At 39.8% G+C, this 19707-nt stretch overlaps 1 protein-coding gene across 3 annotated transcripts in view; it reads right to left on the reverse strand.

The window, feature by feature from the left end:
• Positions 1-19707, reverse strand: part of PAPOLA (poly(A) polymerase alpha) — a 96140-nt gene that overhangs the window by 51605 nt on the left and 24828 nt on the right. For all 3 annotated transcript variants that reach the window (XM_030558797.1, XM_030558796.1, XM_030558798.1), the window contains exons 2-8: positions 14934-15107; positions 7909-7975; positions 6331-6412; positions 5661-5770; positions 5216-5269; positions 3544-3655; positions 24-113 (exon numbers count right to left, since the gene is read on the reverse strand). In XM_030558797.1, the coding sequence (XP_030414657.1) occupies positions 24-113; positions 3544-3655; positions 5216-5269; positions 5661-5770; positions 6331-6412; positions 7909-7975; positions 14934-15107 (689 nt within the window). The remainder of the gene's footprint in view (positions 1-23; positions 114-3543; positions 3656-5215; positions 5270-5660; positions 5771-6330; positions 6413-7908; positions 7976-14933; positions 15108-19707) is intronic.

The following is a 19707-nucleotide window of genomic DNA, read 5'->3' on the forward strand; positions in this document are numbered from 1 at the left end:
CTGTTTTCTGAGACTAAACTTACGTTTTGCCCACAGTTTGATAGCTCTCAGTGTTAACCTGAAGTTGTCGATGTTTGGTACTAGATGTAAAATTTCATCGGTTACCCTGCAACCTGGCCAACAGAAAGCACCTGTTATCTCCAATGGTTAACAATAAAGAATCTGTCCTCACTCCACCTTCAAATCTACTAAAGATTAGCACAACAAGAAATTATGTTTCATACTTGGCTCACTTATGTTTTGAATGTGAAAAGGGTGTTTGCTTTTAATACATTTTCATATGCTTTTCATTATGTTGTACAGCAGCAGCATTTTGGGGAAGAAAGGATAATTCATATAAAAATTAGTACTGTCAATCGCAGTTAATTCATGCAATCAATCACAGTTGTAATCTCACTTTTAAACAACAGAATACCAACTGAAATGTATTAAATATTTTGGATTTTTTTTTACATTTTCAAATATATTGATTTCAATTATAACCCAGAATACAAAGTCTTATTATTTTTTATTACAAATATATGTACTGTAAAAATAACAAAAAAGTTATTCAATTCACCTCATGCAAGTACTGAGTGCAATCTCTATGGTGAAAGTGCAATTTACAAATGTAGAATTCTTTTTGTTACATAATTGCACTCAAAAACAAAACATTATATAACTTTAGCGCCTACCTGTCTACTCATTCCTCCTACTTCTTCAGCCAATCGCTCAGACAAACAAGTTTGTTTGCATTTGCAGGAGATAATGCTGCCTGCTTCTTGTTCACAAATGTCACCATAAAGTAAGAATAGGTGTTCGCTTGGGAGTTCCGTAGCTGGCACTGCAAGGTATTTACGTGCCAGATAAGCATGAAGGGAAATAAAAAGGTTTAGCGTATCTGGCACGTATATACCTTGCAATGACGGCTACAGAACTCCCATGCGAACGCCTGTTCTCACTTTATGGTGACATTTGTGAACAAGAAGCAGGCAGCATTATCTCCTGCAAATACAAACAAACTTGTTTGTCTGAGCAACTGGCTGAACAAGAAATGGGACTGAGTGGACTTATAAGCTCTAAAGTTTTACATTATTTTATTTTTGAATGCAGTCACTTTTTATACATAATTCTATATTTGTAAGTTCAACTTTCATGACAAAGAGATTGCACTATATTACTTGTATTAGGTGAATTGAAAAAATACTATTTTGATTTTTACAGTGCAAATATTTGTAATAAAAATATAAAGCGAGCACTGTACACTTTGTACTGTGTTGTAATTTAAATCAATATATTTGAAAATGTTAAAAATAAAAAAAAATTTAAATAAATAGTATTCTATTGTTTAACTGTGCGATTTATTGCACGATTAATTTTTTTTAATGGCTTGACAGCCCTAATAAAAATTAAAACAACATACAAAAAAGGGAGGTACCTGCACAACAGCAGTATACAAACACAACGGAAATATGAAGAGCAGAGATGTTGCACACTGACTTCTTACAACTAGGATCAGATTTTTAAGCAATTTCATTGCTATGGAATTTGACATAAAGTTGGACTGCAGAATATAAACAATCATGTTGAAAAATTAAGCTTATAGCCCTCATGGCTGCGAAATCTTCCAAACATGAACCATTGCAGTGGTGAGTTTGCAAAGGAACAGCCTCAAACAACAGCTCAGAGATATAAACAACACCTCTACCCCGATATAACGCGGTCCTCGGGAGACAAAAAAATCTCACCGCGTTATAGGTGAGACCTTGTTATATCAAACTTGCTTTGCCCCCTCTTCCCTGTTCCCTGACCACCCGCCTCTCTAATCACCCCCAGGATCTCACCCCTACCCAATCCCTGTCCCTTACTGCTCTGACCCCATCCAGCCCCCCACCGACAGGCACTCACCGGCAGTGGTGGGAAGCAGAGCAGCACAGCCCCAATCCACTCCACTCTGCCAGCTTCCAGCTGCGGCGCTCCGATTCCCGCCGTGGGTGAGTGCGGGGAGGTTGGGGAAAGGATGACCCCCCACCCCCTACTCACCTGTGGTGGGAAGCGGAGCAACGTGGCCCCAGCCTGCTCCGCTTTCCTTACCCCGGCCCCAGTTATGTCGCCGGGGGGCAGCTGGAGAAAGGTTCTGCACTCACCTGCCCGGCGGGTGGAGCGAGGTAGCCCCAGCCCAATCCACTCTGCCAGCTCCCAGCCACAGCGCTCTGCTTCCTGCTGCCGGTGAGTGCAGGGAGAAAGGACACCCCCGCTCCCCATACTCACCTGCGGCAAGAAGCAGAGCACTGTGGCTGGGAGCCGGCAGAGTGGAGCAGGCTGGGGCCGGGCTGCTCCACTTCCACTGCTGCTGGTGAGTGCGGGGGGGATCCCCTCCCCCAAACCCCCTCTCCCGCTAATCCCCCAGACCACTCTGGGACTGAGGGGTCCCCAAAAGTGCCCTCTCCACAGCTCCTTCCCCCCAGACCCTGGGGGAGTGAAGCCCCTGTTCACCCCCGAGACCCTCTGCCCCTTATCAAAGCCCTCGGCCCTGGCCTGGCCCAACCCCCTTAACACGCTGCTCAGAGCGGTGTGTCAGAGCTTTACCGTGTTATATGCGAACCCGCATCACATCAGGGTAGAGGTGTATACCATTAACTCAGTGGAGTACCAACTCTGAAGCTTACAGATGCATTATAGTACTAACTTTAACTGCTTCACCAATTTTAGCTAAACCCCTCTAGTTAATGTATGGTGGCAACTATTGCTGTTAAACTCAGGGAGATGCTAGTTGGTGGGAGCCAGGAGTTCAAGGCTCCTTCACAAGACATTTCACACAAGCAGAAGGCACAATGGTGCTGAAAATTTGAAGGCCAAATAAAACTGACTTTAATAGAACAAGGAATACTGTCCTGATTACATTTTTAACCTAATAAAATGCCTATTTTTTAAAATTTGAAGCAGTCAGAAGTTCCAATTTGCCACAGAAACCAAAGAGCCCTCACTTCAGATTTTATACCTATTTTGTGACAAAACATGTGATCCCGGTTGCATTATATAAAAATGCAATTTTCATCTACGCTAACATTTTGATATGTCAATGAAAACGCTTATTTTACACCTCAGAAGTTAGATCAACTATAAAAACTTGCCAAATTTATTGAGGGTCTGACAGCACCTGAAAAGTAATCTTGATACTAGGTAGGCCTCAAATCAGTAGTGTTTTGACATTCCTAATTTGCCATGGAAGAGACTGCTTATATATATATTTCATGAATAAGTGTGTAGGTGAGACCTCCACAACCAACCCAATTTGAAGTTTCTAGGCTTCGATGTTTAAGACGTGATTTGAAAAGGAGGCATAAGAATCTAACAGAAAGAACAGGCAATTTTTCAATGTGTCATATCACAGTATTGGCTTGCACAAGTTACTTTAAATCTAGACAAGTTGAACCACCAGGAGTTCACTTAAACTTTGCAACTCGGCTACATACCTATTGTACTGCCTCTCTCCCCCACATTCTATTAGACACTAACTTGACAGAGAAACTGATACTTAAAAATCCAAAGTTTTATACATACCGTTAAGACTTCGTATGCATCTAATGTCTAAATTTTTAAGTAGGCTATCATCTCGAAGGTCCAAATCCTCAGGAATAGTCTGCAGTGCTAATCTTGCAAACAAAATATCAATCTAAAAAAAAATTCAAAAAAAAAAACAACAAACCAAACCAAAAATTGACTTTTAACCCTCAATCAAGTTATTTAGTGAATTATTTTAATCAAGTTTTCTATCATGACAAAAAAAACTTATTCCCTTTACGGTAACTAGTCTCTTTCCACAAACTAAATGGTCTAAGCCTGAATGCGTTTACCACTAATAAACGTTAAAGAAATGCTCTCACCATCCGCCCTCCTTCCTACGATATTACCTCTAAGTCAACTCTAGGATGCAAGAAACAACCCAATTCATCTAACCTGAGGTTGAATAGGGAAACCGGTCTGAGACAATTTTCCTTGCAAATACCATTGAATTGCAGAAAAGAAGTGAATCATTTGCCTGGCACTGAACTTGCATTGAGAGTTGAGGTTGTGAGTCAGAGATCCCAATAGCTGCTGCAGGTTGGGGCACTGGTATGGACACTCCTGCTGTTGACTCTGGCTTTTGTATTTCTTTACAGATGCTATTTTGGAAAATCTTTCCAGCTGCAGGAGGAGGAAATCATTCTCCTCCTGTACTCATAACCAGGGGTAGGAGAGAGACCTGACTAGAAGGGATACAGGATGAGGGAGCATAACTCCAAGCTAAACCTGGGGGCAGGGGGAGGCAAAAGAGCAAAAGATGAGAGAGTGTTCCCATGCGAAGGATTCTGAACCTCCTAAACTATCTGCCAGTGGATAACCTAACCCAGTCAAAGGGATTTGATAAGAGATCTCTGGAGGCAGAGAGTTGGTATATTATCAACAAAGGAAGCTAATGGGTTGATAGGTGGTCAGAGAGGAGACTACTTTTAAGAGATGTAAGCTACTCACTTCTGTTTTTTCAGTAACTATGTTGAAAATATCATACCTAAAACGCAAATCTAGATATAATACAGCAAACTCTCTTTTACTATTTTCTCTGTTTTTAATAAATCTTATCTTGAGTTCAATTGCTTGTGTCCATACAACATCCCCTAACAAAAAAAAAAAGTCCTGTAATTTGTAAGGAATAGTGCTGAAAGGCAATGAATTTCTGGAAACTCTCACCATCTCTGCTGAGAGGCCTAAAAAAAAGGCAACCACCACTTGCAAAAAGTTGTGTTTCACTGAAGTAGGTAAGCAGAAAGGGAGAAACCAAAAGACCAAGGCAAAGACAAAACGTGGCAGTGTTGTTAGTCAGAGATGTTAAATGGAGTTTGAAAATATTGGGACCAAAAGGATCACCTTGTTCTCTTTTACCAAGAGATTTAATTTTTGAAGTAATTTTGAGTTTGAAGACTGGATACTTAAGTGTTAATTTTTGCTAGTACTCGTTAAAAAAACCACCATAAGAATTTGTCATTGACTTGCAGACAAAAAGGACTCTATTAGTACTAATACTTGCAACATTCAAAAGGCAACCTTGTGTGATTGGCAGTTCACATAAGCAGTCGCCTTGACATATAACTCTAATAAGAATTACACACACATCACGGGGAACCCTAAAAAAGTGTTAATGTTTTGATTATGACTATAGTAAAACCAGACTCAAAGACAGCTGGCTAACCCTTACCTCTATCCCATCAAAACACAGTTTGATAACTGGGACAAACGCCTCTTCAACAGCCTGGAAAAATAAATGTTTGGTATTATTTTCAACGTGGAAAAAAGAGTATCCACAAATAACACAATGACAAATTTAAATTACTACAACATTAGAATTTATATTGACATTTCTTCTCCTTCAGACTCAAAATGATTGCAATAAATAGAAGTAACTGACAAATCTTAATACACAGTAGAAGTTAGATGCTACCATTTTAATAGACAAATGATAGCTATTCTCAGTTTATGTCAATTAAAATCGTGATGTGAATCCTGTGGGATTTGACTGCAGTCTTTCCTACTCTTAATAGATGTAAACCACTTTTGCTTCACTTATTTATTCTGTATTTTTTCTGTTCACTAATTTTACATCATTTGTGTCCTAACAACCCTTTGGTAGAGGATCAACATACCCTTAAGTCTTTTACTTCTTCCTGTAGTTTCAGTTTTTCATAAAATGAGGTGAAAAAGTCACTCCTGTCAACATGCCTTGGTGCAACACATAATGCATCAATATCAGCTCCTAAAACACATGTTCATAAACACCGTGAGGCTACAGACACTTTATACAAATACACAGAGAATACCAGCAACAGCCTACAACATAATATTCTATCAACAAAGGAAAATGCAATAGTCATCCTTTATACAGCTATAATCTAAGTATAAGATATTTCAAGATGCGCTCCAAAAGGAACAATTAATGTGTCTTTACCAACCATTGTACACATTGAAAATACCTACATATATCTCTTTGGTAAGGGAGGTTTACAAGTTTTCAGTAACTGTACATTAAAGTCCTGAGAACTCAGATATACTCACTCCTCATACAACAAAATTATATGCATCTCTTTGTAACTTAGCCCTTTTACCTCCCAGACCTTGAACAAAAAGGGTTCCAGTATCTTACTTTGGACTGACTCTCACTCCTCAAGGCATCAAATGAAATCATATACTTACCATGGCCACATGATACTTCAAAACCAAAATAACTTTTCTAATGTCTTACATATGACATTTTATAAATACTTCATTAGGTCAAATATATAATTTTGTTCCATAAGCAGCAAGGTAAATTTTTACCTTTTGTGTGCACCCCTAGTCGGTAGGATCCAAACGTAAAAATTTTTCCTCCAACATTTTCTATTACGGATTGTGGAAGATTCTAATGGAGCAAATATACAACTAGTTATTGTATAAGCAAAGGACATTCAGACAATGGACAAAAGTTACAAGAGAAAACATAATGCAAACAAAGAAAATAAATGTTAAATTGCATATATTAAAACTTATTCCTGTTATGATAGTTTGTTCTCATTTTAAAGAAATACACCAATAGCTAGAAGTTATCCAATTATCAACACTAGGTCACAATAATGGAATTTGGTGGAAGACAGAGGTAATAATTTGATACTCAGGAACCATGTATGATGTGACAAATATATACTATAGTGCTAGAAATTCGATGATGCTAGTTGTAACCATTCTATTATTTAGGAAACAACGGTCAAAAGATGGTTTGTGGACACAGTGTTCTGCTTAAGCTTGCTGTAGTAACCTATTTAGCACATCTGAGAGACCGGAACTCAGTCTATTGCATTAAAAACTAAGGTGTATCTGATCTAGTATGCATGAAACCATTAATTATGTTTATAATATTGTACAGTTATTTCTTTCAACTGTGATTTACTTCTAAGAAACTTACTAAATATAAATGTATCCAAGACAAAAATCATCAACAAGATGGGCAAGAATAATATTTAGAACTACCAAATCCATGCAATCTAAGCCCCACTTGCCAATTTTGGTTTTACATTCATTTTTCACTTTTATTTTAAGGGTTTTCCTCTTCAGTTTAATGTAGACATTCACATAAGGAAAACCAACTATACAGAGAAAACAGTAATATCAGTTATACACAAAGTAAGTTGAAAAAAGGCTTTTAGTTACAGTCATCTTTGGTCTTAAATATATTATGTAAAAATTCAAACAGAAATGTGATTTTCAAGTTCGTATCTCTAAGAACTAGAAAATGAGAGTAGCTTAAAAAGTATGGCCCAACAATTTCAAAGAGCATTTTAGAAAAAATTAAAAAACCATTACTGCACTAAGAAAGTAATGAAAATTGTAATTAGGTGCCAATTTAAGTAAGTTCTGAAGAGTTAAGCTTCACAGGAAAAGTTAAAATAGCTCAATGTAAACTATAAGATCTTATATTTTGCTCTATCACAATATATATTTATCTCAGTCTCAAAAGAACTTTATTACTCCCAAACACCAGTTCAAATGATCAGATTAAAAAAAGTGTGTTGATAATTTTAAGCATGAAGTTAAAATTCAGTTTTTAATAAGAATATGTAATAAATTCCAGTTTCACTTGAGTAGATGAATAGCTCCCCCCTCTGATTTGAAAACTAAGCAGTAGCTAAATATAAAATCTCTGAACATCTATTAACACAGAAGTTTCAGTCTTGCACACCTATCTAGTGAATGTTTACTAAAAGTGAAATCAAGAATATTAATCTTACTTTTATTTTCTAGTGAGCTGAGACTCTAGGGATTAAGTGAAATACATCTCTTGAACTAGGAATACATGCTGGAATTATCTTGTATGCAAGAAATGTTAATAAAAGTAACTCTATAAGGAAAATACATCCATACCTTGATTTCACTGATTTCCTGTATCCATTCCTTTACCAGATTATTTAATTTTCCCAAAATTAGAATCCTGTTGATACAATATCAGAATTCACAAACAATAAATTATAGCAAATTAATAGGCTTTACTAAGATTTTGATCACCATTACATAAAAAGGTAAATAGGGTACATTGGAAGTTAATCGCAGATCTTATCTGTTTTAATACAGCTACAGAATTGAATATATTCTGCAAATATTTCCACTATTTTTGTTACTCTAGTTGAACAAACAAATATTTCATTAATTTGAGCTAATAAGGGCTCTTTGGGATACACATATGCATGAACTGTACACAGATTTTTAAGTGTGTGCATCCCAAAGATGTGAACTTTCTATCATTTGCTCAGGTTCACATTTCCTGCAGTAATGAAAAGTAGAATAACTTAAGTTTCAGAAAGTTTTAACACGAGATGTATACAGCAGGGGTAGACAGCCTTTCAGAAGTGGTGTGCTGAGTCTTCATTTTTTCACTTTAAGGTTCCGCATACCAGTACAGTAACTCCTCACTTAACGTTGTAGTTATGTTCCTGAAAAATGTGACTTTAAGTGAAACAACGTTAAGTGAATCCAATTTCCCCATAAGAATTAATGTGAGAGAGAGAGAGAGAGAGAGTATGGGGTTGGGGGTAGGTTCCAGGGAAATTTTTTTCACCAGAAAAAAAAATTATATATTATATAGATATACACACAGTGTAAGTTTTAAACAATTTAATACTCTTCACAGTTATGATGATTGTGAAGCTTGGTTGAGGTGGTAAAAGTTAGAGAGTGGAAAAGGAAGGAATATTTCCCAGGGAATGCTTTTTTGCTAAATGATGAACCAGCACTTCGCTGAGCCCTCAAGGGTTAACACACAGATATATATTATGGAGATATACCTATTTCATAGAACTGGAAGGGACCCCGAAAGGTCATTGAGTCCAGCCCCCTGCTTTCACTAGCAGGACCAAGTACTGATTTTGCCCCAGATCCCTAAGTGGCCCCCTCAAGGACTGAACTTAAACCCAGGGTTTAGCAGGTGAACACTCAAACCACTGAACTACCCCTCCCTCCCCCCAGCTGTTGTTAATGTATCCTCTCACACAAGGCAGCACGAACACGAGGGAGGGGAGAATGATAGCAGACAGAGACAAACACACACCTTGTGTGTGTGTTGGGGGGGGGGGAAGAGAGAGAGAGAGAGAGAGATGCACACTGCCCTTTTAAGTAAGGTGACCCACGCTTAAGTGCATTGTCTTTTTAAGTGGATCAGGAAGCTGAGACAGCAGCTGCTGCCCCAGGCTCTCTCTGTCTCTCTCCGTCCTCCCTGCTCTTTACAGAGAAGGGATAAGTGTGGTGTGGGAGCAGAATGGAGGGGGACACCTTGACATTAGCCTCCCTCATTCCCCCCTGCACAGCAACTAGGAGTCTCTGGGAGCAGCTCCAAGGCAGAGGGCGGGAGCAGCACATAGCAGTGGGGGGAGGGACTACTGAACTGCCAATTGCTAGCCTGCAATTGACAGCTGCAGCACAGGGAACTTAGGAGAGCGAGGAGCTGACGGGAGAGCTGATAAGGGGGCTGCCGGTCCACCTGGTTACAAGCCCCCACCAGCTAGCTGCAACGGGCTGCTCTTCTTGGAAGCAGTGGACAAAGCAGGCGGCTGCCAAACAACTAGAAGGGAGCACTGCACAACTTTAAACGAGCATGTTCCCCAGTTGATCAGCAATGTAACAAAGAAACAACGTTAACTGGGACGACTTTAAGTGAGGCCAGCTGCAGCGGCACAGCAGCCAGCAAACAGAGCTGTAAACAGGGGAGTTTCAGAGGGAGTTCTCTTGGGGGAGATTGAGGGGGAGACTAAGACAGAGGAACTGACAGGCTAGTAAAGGGAGTGGGTGGAGGTCTGCCAGTTTTCTGGTGCCTGTTGGCGGTTTGTGGTGTGTTGTGTTTCTTGGACTACTAGGTTTTAGATGGGAAGGCTATGACTGATACAGAGGTGGCAGTGAAAGACACAATGAGGATGATTGGATGTGGCAGCTGTGGCATGTACATGATCCTTGAAGGGGTACCTGAAAATAGTTTTGTCTGCATGAAGTGCCGCCTGATAGAGCTGATGGAAGAAAAAATCCAAGGACTGGAGATGCAGGCGGAAACTCTGGTTGAGTTTAGAAGGGGGTTCGAGCAGATGATGGAGCACAGACATGAGGGGGCTGAAGGGATAAGCTCAGACTTTCAGACGGAAGCAGGACCAAAGAATTCTGAGGAGAGACTGCTGGGTGAGGAAAGCGGACGGTGGAAGCATGTGACTAAGAGAACCAGGCAGAGGAAAAGACGGGCCAGTGAAGGAGAAATAGAACTCAAGAACAGGTCTGCAGAGTTGGAAAATGAAGAAAGGGCACAGCAGGTGGTCACTGAAGGAGCGAGGGCAAGGAAAAAGAGAAGAGCTGTTAGTCCTACAGGAGATGGGGAGGAGTCAATGGAGGCAACACCAAATATAAGCCCCAGGAGGACTGCAAGGGTGAATAGGAATCGAGAGGACTTGCAGCCAGTGGGTGCAGGGGATAGCCCGGAGAATCACACTGTCACCAGGAAAAGGCAGGTCTACGTGATTAGAGACCCTTACTGAAAAGAAAGAAAGGCCTGTAACTAGAGCTAATCGGGAGAACAGAAGGGTGTGCTGTCTGCCGGGTGCTAAGATACAGGATGTGGACCTGAGGCTGAAAAGGATCCTAGCGGGAGCGGGAAAGAATCCGTTGATTGTCCTTCATGTGGGAACGAATGATACGGCTAGATTCTCGCTGGAATGTATCAAGGAAGACTATGCCAGACTGGGGAAGACGCTTAAAGAAATCAAGGCTCAGGTGATCTTCAGTGGGATTCTGCCGGTTCCTAGAGAAGGGCAACAAAGGTGTGACAAGATTATGGCGATCAACAGATGGCTCAGGCAGTGGTGCTATAAGGAGGGCTTTGGGATGTACGGCCACTGGGAAGCATTTATGGACAGAAGACTGTTCTCTCGGAATGGACTTCACCTGAGTAAGGAGGGAAATAGACTTCTAGGATGGAGCCTCGCCCAACTGATTAAGAGAGCTTTAAACTAGGAATCTGGGGGAGATGGTTGGGAGATGTCCAGGAGATCTCCACGCCAGAATTTAACCTTGAGAGGGAAGAAAAAGTAAGAGGGGATACAGCCGTGGACAGAAGAATTGACATAAGGAGGAAGGGTAGTGTAGATACCAGACTAACAGGTGATGCTGGTGGTAGAATGTCTGTGCCTAATAGGGTAAAGAATGTCAGTGAAGCCAAACGGCAAAAATTAAGATGTCTGTACACTCATGCGAGAAGCCTAGGTAACAAAATGGAGGAACTAGAGCTACTGGTGCAGGAAGTGAAACCGGATATTATAGGGATAACAGAAACATGGTGGAATAGTAGTCATGATTGGAGTACAGGTATTGAAGGGTATGTGCTATTTAGGAAAGACAGAAATAAAGGTAAAGGTGGTGGAGTAGCATTGTACATCAATTAGGAGGTTAACTGTAAAGAAATAAGAAGCGATGGAATGGATAAGACAGAGTCTGTCTGGGCAAAAATCACACTGGGAAAGAAAGCTACTAGAGCCTCCCTTGAGATAGTGCTTGGGGTGTGCTACAGACCACCGGGATCTGATTTGGATATGGATAGAGACCTCTTTAATGTTTTTAATGAAGTAAACACTAATGGGAAACGTGTGATCATGGGAGACTAACTTCCCAGATATAGACTGGAGGACAAGTGCTAGTAAGAATAACAGGGCTCAGATTTTTCTGGATGTGATAGCAGATGGATTTCTTCACCAAGCAGTTGAAGAACCAACAAGAGGGGATGCCATTTTAGATTTGGTTTTGGTGAGTAGTGAGGACCTCATAGAAGAAATGGTTGTAGGGGACAACCTTGGTTCGAGTGATCATGAGCTAATTCAGTTCAAACTAGATGGAAGGATAAACAAAAATTGATCTGGGACTAGGGTTGACGACTTCTCAAGGGCTAACTTTAAAGAATTAAGGAAATTAGTTAGGGAAATGGATTGGACTGAAGAACTTGTGGATCTAAATGCGGAGGAGGCCTGGAATTACTTTAAGTCGCAGCTGCAGAAAGTCTGCATCCCAAGAAAGGGGGAAAAAAACCATAGGCAGGAGTTGTAGACCAAGTTGGATGAGCAAGCATCTCAGAGAGGTGATTAAGAAAAAGCAGAAAGCCTACAAGGAGTGAAAGAAGAGTAGGATTAGCAAGGAAAGCTACCTTAGTGAGGTCAGAACATGTAGGGATAAAGTGAGAAAGGGTAAAAGCTATGTAGAGTTGGACCTTGCAAAGGGAATTAAAACCAATAGTAAAAGGTTCTATAGCCATATAAATAAGAAGAAAACAAAGAAAGAAGAAGTGGGACCGCTAAACACTGAGGATGGAATGGAGGTTAAGGATAACCTAGGCATGGCCCAATATCTAAATAAGTACTTTGCCTCAGTCTTTAATAAGGCTAATGAGGAGCTTAGGGATAATGGAAGGATGACAAACGGGAATGAGGATATGGAGGTAGATATTACCACATCTGAGGTAGAAGCCAAACTTGAACAGCTTAATGGGACAAAATCGGAGGGCCCAGATAATCTTCATCCAAGAATATTAAAGGAACTGGCACATGAAATTGCAAGCCTATTAGCAAGAATTTTTAGTGAATCGGTAAACTCAGGGGTTGTACCGTATGATTGGAGAATTGCTAACATAGTTCCTATCTTTAAGAAAGGGGAAAAAACATGATCCGAGTAACGATAGGCCTGTTAGTTTGACATCTGTAGTATGTAAGGTCTTGGAAAAAATTTTGAAGGAGAATGGTCAATGGTAATTGGGACAAATTACAGCATGGTTTTACTAAAGGTAGATCGTGCCAAACCAACCTGATCTCCTTCTTTGAGAAGGTGACAGATTATTTAGACAAAGGAAATGCAGTAGATCTAATTTACCTTGATTTCAGTAAGGCATTTGACACGGTTCCACATGGGGAATTATTAGTTAAATTGGAAAAGATGGGGATCAATATGAAAATTGAAAGGTGGCTAAGGAACTGGTTAAAGGGGAGACTCCAACGGGTTGTACTGAAGGGTGAACTGTCAGGCTGGAAGGAGGTTACTAGTGGAGTTCCTCAAGGATCAGTTTTGGGACCAATCTTATTTAACCTTTTTATTACTGACCTTGGCACAAAAAGCGGGAATGTGCTAATAAAGTTTGAGGACGACACAAAGCTGGGGGGTATTGCTAACACAGAGAAGGACTGGGATATCATACAGGAAGATCTAGATGACCTCGTAAACTGAAGTAATAGTAATAGGATGAAATTTAATAGTGAAAAGTGCAAGGTCATGCACTTAGGGATTAATAATAAGAATTTTAGATATACATTGGGGGCACATCAGTTGGAAGCAACAGAGGAGGAGAAGGACCTTGGAGTATTGGTTGATCACAGGATGACTGAGCCGCCAATGTGATATGGCCGTTAAAAAAGCTAATGCAGTTTTAGGATGCATCAGGCGAGGTATTTCCAGCAAAGATAAGGAGGTGTTAGTACCGTTATATAAGGCACTGGTGAGACCTCATCTGGAATACTGTGTGCAGTTCTGGTCTCCCATGTTTAAGAAGGATGAATTCAAACTGGAACAGGTTCAGAGACGGGCTACTAGGATGATTCGAGGAATGGAAAACCTGCCTTATGAAAGGAGACTCAAAGAGCTTGGCTTGTTTAGCCTAGCCAAAAGAAGACTGAGGGGGGATATGCTTGCTCTTAATAAATATATCAGAGGGATTATTATTAGGGAGGGAGAGGAATTATTTAAGCTTAGTACCAATGTAGAGACAAGAACAAATGGGTATAAACTGGACACTAGGAAGTTTAGACTTGAAATTAGACGAAGGTTTCTAACCATTAGAGGAGTGAAGTTCTGGAATAGCCTTCCAAGGGGAGCAGTGGGGGCAAAAGACATCTGGCTTTAAGACTAAGCTAGATAAATTTATGGAAGGGATGGTATGATGAGAAAGCTTAATTTTGGCAACTGATCTTTGATTATCAGCAGATAAGTATGCCCAGTGGTCTGTGATGGGATGTTGGATGGGATGCAATCTGAGTTACTGCAGAGAATTCTTTCCTGAGTGCTGGCTGGTGAGTCTTGCCCACATGCTCAGGGTTTAGCTGATCGCCGTATTTGGGGTCGGGAAGGAATTTTCCTCCGGGGCAGACTGGCAGAGGCCCTGGAGGTTTTTTGCCTTCCTCTGCAGCGTGGGGCATGGGCCACTTGCTGGTGGATTCTCTGCAGCTTGAGCTCTTCAAACCACAATTTGAAGACTTCAATAACTCGGACATAGGTTAGGGGTTTGTTATAGAAGTGGATGGGTAGGGTTCTGTGGCCTGCTTTGTGCAGGAAGTCAGACTAGATGATCATATTGGTCCCTTCTGACCCTAAAGTCTATGAGGAGTTACTGTAATACATATTTATGTTTTTAGAAGGACTCTTTCTACAAGTCTATAACATATAACTTAACTACTGTTGTATGTAAAGTAAATAAGGTTTTTAAAATGTTTAAGAATCTTCATTTAAAATTAAATTAAAACGCAGAGCCCCCCAGGACCCGGGCAGTGCGAGTGCCACTGAAAATCAGCTCATGTGCCACCTTTGGCACATGTGCCATAGGTAGCCTACCCCTGGTATAGAGAAAAGTAAATGAGAGTAATACTAGAAGTAAGGGAATACATAAACTAACACTCCCAAATACAAGACTAGCCTTAACTCAGGGACATTAAAAAACTGTTAGAGCTCTGAATTCTGAGGGATTTTTCACTGATTCCTACTGTTGAGAAGAAAGAGTCCAGACTCTTCCAATAACGTTGTTAATTTTGAAAACAAAATTTAAATATGATTTTTCATTTCACTGAAATACACTTTAACATTAGAAAAAAACTATTGTAGCATTCACTCACCTGCGCTGCAGTTCCTCCTCTTCTTCAAACACACCAAAGGGCTTTAGGGTATCAATTAATTTCTGGGTAAGTATACAGTCAATCTCCTTGGGGGAAGCCAAACTGATAGGTGAGGTAATGCCATAATGCTTCTGTAGTTGCTGTGTTTGTTGTGATCCCTGGGTTGTAACTGGACTAGAAGATAATTAGATAAAATTACTGTCAGAAACATGACAAATTCTATTTTCTTTCATCATCGAATAATCAGCACAAACAGATCAAGGAAAAATCAGGATAAATCTTATTTGCAACCATTAGACCCCATAACCAGATTAAGTTGTCACTTTAAGATGAGTTTATGTAATGATTTTAATCTACTCTTTGATCAAGGAGTGATTATTTACTGTGAAAAGTTACTATAAATTGTCACTTTAGTCAGATTTGCTCCCTAAATACTTTACTTTTAAAGTACTTTTGAAATCAATATAAACTAGTTGAAAACAAATGCACATGTCCACCAGTATAATTAAATTGATTTTAAAACAATTGTAATTAAACTGGTGCAATTTGTGTGCATGGACAAGGCCTCAATGATGTTAAGAATGAGAGAAATTTGCCATCAGAAACAGTTTTCAGATAAGCAAATGAGGGCAAATGTGGTCGACCATGTACTTCAGAATCAGGAAAAAAAATACAACTTCAAAAGAATTCTACAAAACAAAATCAAGAACCTATTAATAAAATTTGAACTGATTATGTGAAACAGTTTATTATTTTAAAAGAAGATCAAGTTTTATTACATAATACAGAAACTATTTGGTAATGGAACTATAAAGAAAATCCTGAAATATATAATAATCTTTGAGCACAGATGATTGAAGTTCATATGAAGACAATAGTCACTCAGATTAAAATTAGTGAACAGAATTAATATTTTTGACCCCAAACTGTCATATCTAAAGAACAGAACAATGAGCATTGAAAAGATGTTTTGACTAAAAGATTATTCTCAGAAACATATATGAGCAACAGGGTGGATAAAAATCTATCTTTTTTTTTTAATTGAATTTTTAAAATTTAAAAACAGATTTTTTTTATAAAATGCTTTTTCAGGAAAAACCTATCTAAAACTAGTTTTAGATAAGATACAGCAGTGGTCCCCAACCTTTTTGTGGCCAGTAGCACATTCATGTTTTCAGAAGAGTGTGGGGGGGGGCCCAACAATTTTTCAAGGCTTATTTTGTATTTGTACATTAAATAATACAAAAATCATCATATTTAATATAACATAACATATGAATCCAGAGAGAAGCTGGAGAGAAGCTGCGAAAACAGAGAACACCGGCGCCCGCAGCCCCACAGTTCTCTGTTCCAGGCAGGCGTGGGGCTGTGGCTTGTCTCCCCTGCTAAGCACAAGGCGGGCCCCATGCCTGCTGGGAACAGAGAACACTGCGCTCGCAGCCTGAGTTCTCTGTCCCCGTCAGATGTGGGGCCAAGGCTTCTCTCCCCTGCTGGGCACTAGGTGGGCGCACATAAATGCCCCAGCGGGCGCCACGCTGGGGACCACTGAGATACAGTATAGCTCAAAGATATCTCATCATGGAATATGGATTATAAATTCTAATTCTACAGTATGAGACAATATATTCATGTAATGTTTAAGAAAAGTTTTGTAAACAAGTTCCAGTAGTTCATGGATTAGGGATCCAATATTACGGAGTTCCAGGGACTTCTGTACAGATTATTTAGGTTAATCTTTCTATTTACCTAATGGGACTCAATACTCAGTCTAGAAGATACCCCCAGAGATGCTTACTCTTGTAGTTCTCAAACTATGGATTTGTGTCTCCAAAGATCACGTGTCAACAGTAAATAAAATAAATAAATAAATATTTAGAGGTGAGAAATAACAGACCTCAACTGTCCCTCTACAAATTTGTGTACACAGAGTCAATCCCTTACCTCTCTCTAAAAGTGCAAAGTTTCAAAAAGTTTAATGAACAGATGATTGTTGGGCAAGGAGATAGATCTGGACAAGAAGAAGTCTGGAGATAAACGTGAGAAGGGAGGGACAGGTAGTAGAAACAAAAAGTGAAAGTTTTTGAGCAGCATATTCCAGACGTCTTGAGGCCTGAGTTTAGCCTTCATTGATTTGAGATCTACCATACACTATTCTCTCACTAGAAGGGAAAACTTGAAATTGCAGCAGGCTGTTAAAGAGACCCAGTTTGGGAATAAGAATCATTCAAGAAAATATCTGTTTGCTGATGATGTTTTAAAGAAAGTCACACAGTGAACTGGTGGAAGTCACTTAGGCACTTGGATTTAGAGACTGTTGAAGTGATACTCTCTCACTTTTAACCAGGGCTTTTGGAGCTGTGCTCTGGCTCCGCTCCAGCTCCAGGCTCTGCTCCAAAGCCCTGCTTTTAACAGCAGTAGCTTCTTCTGCCAGAGTAGAAAGAATATTTTCTTCCGTTGGATTACTTCACTCCAAACCGAGAAATCATTTGGGACCTGGAAAGGCAGGAAAGCTTGTATTTCTTTTCCAGATTATGAACAAACAGGAAAATGGAGGTGAAGATGACTGATTTAGCTGCAGAAGCCAATATTTTAAGTTTCTCATGTTGACCTGGCTGACATAGTCTATTTTAATTTGTGTTTTTTAATATTTCATTTAAATATTTTAGTTAAACAATTTTAACAAAAACAAATCTGATTTTTAAAAACTTGAATGTTTAACTAAATTAAAAAATTAATATGTTTGTTTTGTTAAGGGCTTGTCTACATCACAAAGTTGCAGCGCTGGTGAGGGGGTTACAGCGCTGCAACTTAGGAGGTGTACACATCTGCAGGGCATCACCAGCGCTGCAACTCCCTGTTTGCAGCGCTGGCCGTACTCCCGTTTTGTCTCAGGTGTAGAGGATCCAGCGCTGGTGATCCAGCGCTGGTAATCAAGTGTAGACACTTACCAGTGCTTTTCTTGACCTCCGTGGAATAAGCAGGTATCCCAGCATACCTGAGGAAGCCTCTCTGGTAATCAAGCAGGTATCCTTCCCCCACGGTTTGCTCCGGTGTTCTCCGAATCCCCCCCCAAGCGGGTCTCCTTCCCAGCGGTTTGCAGGGGGGTTCAGGGAACGCGAGAGCAAACCGCGGGGAAGGAGATCTGCTTGCTCAAGGGTTCGGGGAACGCGAGAGCAAACCGCTGGGAAGGAGACCTGCTTGCTCGGGGGTTCGGGGAACACTGGAGCAAAACCGGGGAAGGAGACCTGCTTTCCCGTGGTTTGCTCTCGCGTTCCCCGAACCCCCCTTGAAGCCGCCCAACAGCGCTGCAGTGTGGCCACATCTAACACCACTTGCAGCGCTGGTTGCTGTAAGTGTGGCCACTCTGCAGCGCTGGCCCTATACAGCTGTACTAATACAGCTGTAACAACCAGCGCTACAAAATTGTAGATGTAGACATACCCTAAAATATTTTATGTTTTCTGTTGAAGAAAAAAATCCAGAATACATAATGTTGTTGTTTTAGTTAAATAAAACAATTTAAATATCTGTCTGGTGATGTTCTCTTCCTAATACAGCATGGTAAAAAAAAATCCTCCAAATATTAATAATTAACCTGTTGAATTGGAGATATTTAAGTGGTTGGACTTAAACTATCTGCTTCATTTACCTTTGGCGAATGAAATAACCAATCATTCATTTCCTGATACTGCTGTAAAACTAATCTGAAAAGTTTTCAAAATAAATCACTGTTTAAAAATATACAGTGTGCACCTTCTAAAAATGAAACCTACATCTATCTCTGAGTTGTGAAGAATATGTATTAAGGTTATAACAACCAGCAAGAATGCATTTTTAGGTAGAAATCTATCATTAAATTGAGTCTTCTTGACTAGTTATTTAAATCATGATTTAAATCAAATCCACTCTGATGAGCAAGACAAACAGCAGCTCAACAGCAGAGTATAGGGACTCTTATTTAGAAGCCACAGAAGCTGACAGGCTACAAGAGGTAAACTAATATTTTTGTTAAGTATTTAGTCATCAAATTTCTCTGGATCTGATTAACTTCTTCTGGCTTACATTACAACAAAATTGACAGCATCCACTAAAGTTAAGTTGCAGCAGGTTTTCCCTTGCAGCCCAGCCCTCGCGTTCCCTCCTTTTCCAATTGCTCATAACTTGAGAAATGAATATTTGCACTGAAAGTTTTCCATGGTTCACTTCAGCACAAGTTAATTTTTGAAACAGTAAGCTATGTTTGAGAGTTGTTGTTATACAGGTAGAACTTAAACAGCTTCATCAAATGTTTCACATATGCATAACCAGACAATAACCACAAGTTTGATCAAAATTGATTTGTATTGATCTCACTGAAATCTAAGAAGCCCACCTTGAAGGAAACTGTTTGTGGATTTGAAATTATAAGCATTGAAAGTTTACTCACATATCTATATAGAATTTTCAAATAGGACTATTTGCGTTGTCTACAGTTTCAAACAAGGATTTTCAATCTACGCCACCATGCACAACCCTATAACCAGACAAAAGTTTTTGGTGCCACTTAAAATATCCCTTTGTGATCACATTCCAAAATCATTTGCAGCCACAATTTCTAATTTTATAAATATAAAATAACAGTTTAAAAAAAATAAGTATTGATAGGTTGGGGGATGAGGAGAACAAAGAACAAACAAACAGTGTGCATGCAGGCGAAAAGGAGGCATGAAGAATTATAACAGGGGTTAGAAACAGTAGCAGGAAAAAAGCCTGAGTCTGCTTGGAGTGGGTACTG

The sequence above is a fragment of the Gopherus evgoodei genome, chromosome 4 (assembly GCF_007399415.2).
Source record: "Gopherus evgoodei ecotype Sinaloan lineage chromosome 4, rGopEvg1_v1.p, whole genome shotgun sequence".
NCBI lineage: Eukaryota > Metazoa > Chordata > Testudines > Testudinidae > Gopherus > Gopherus evgoodei.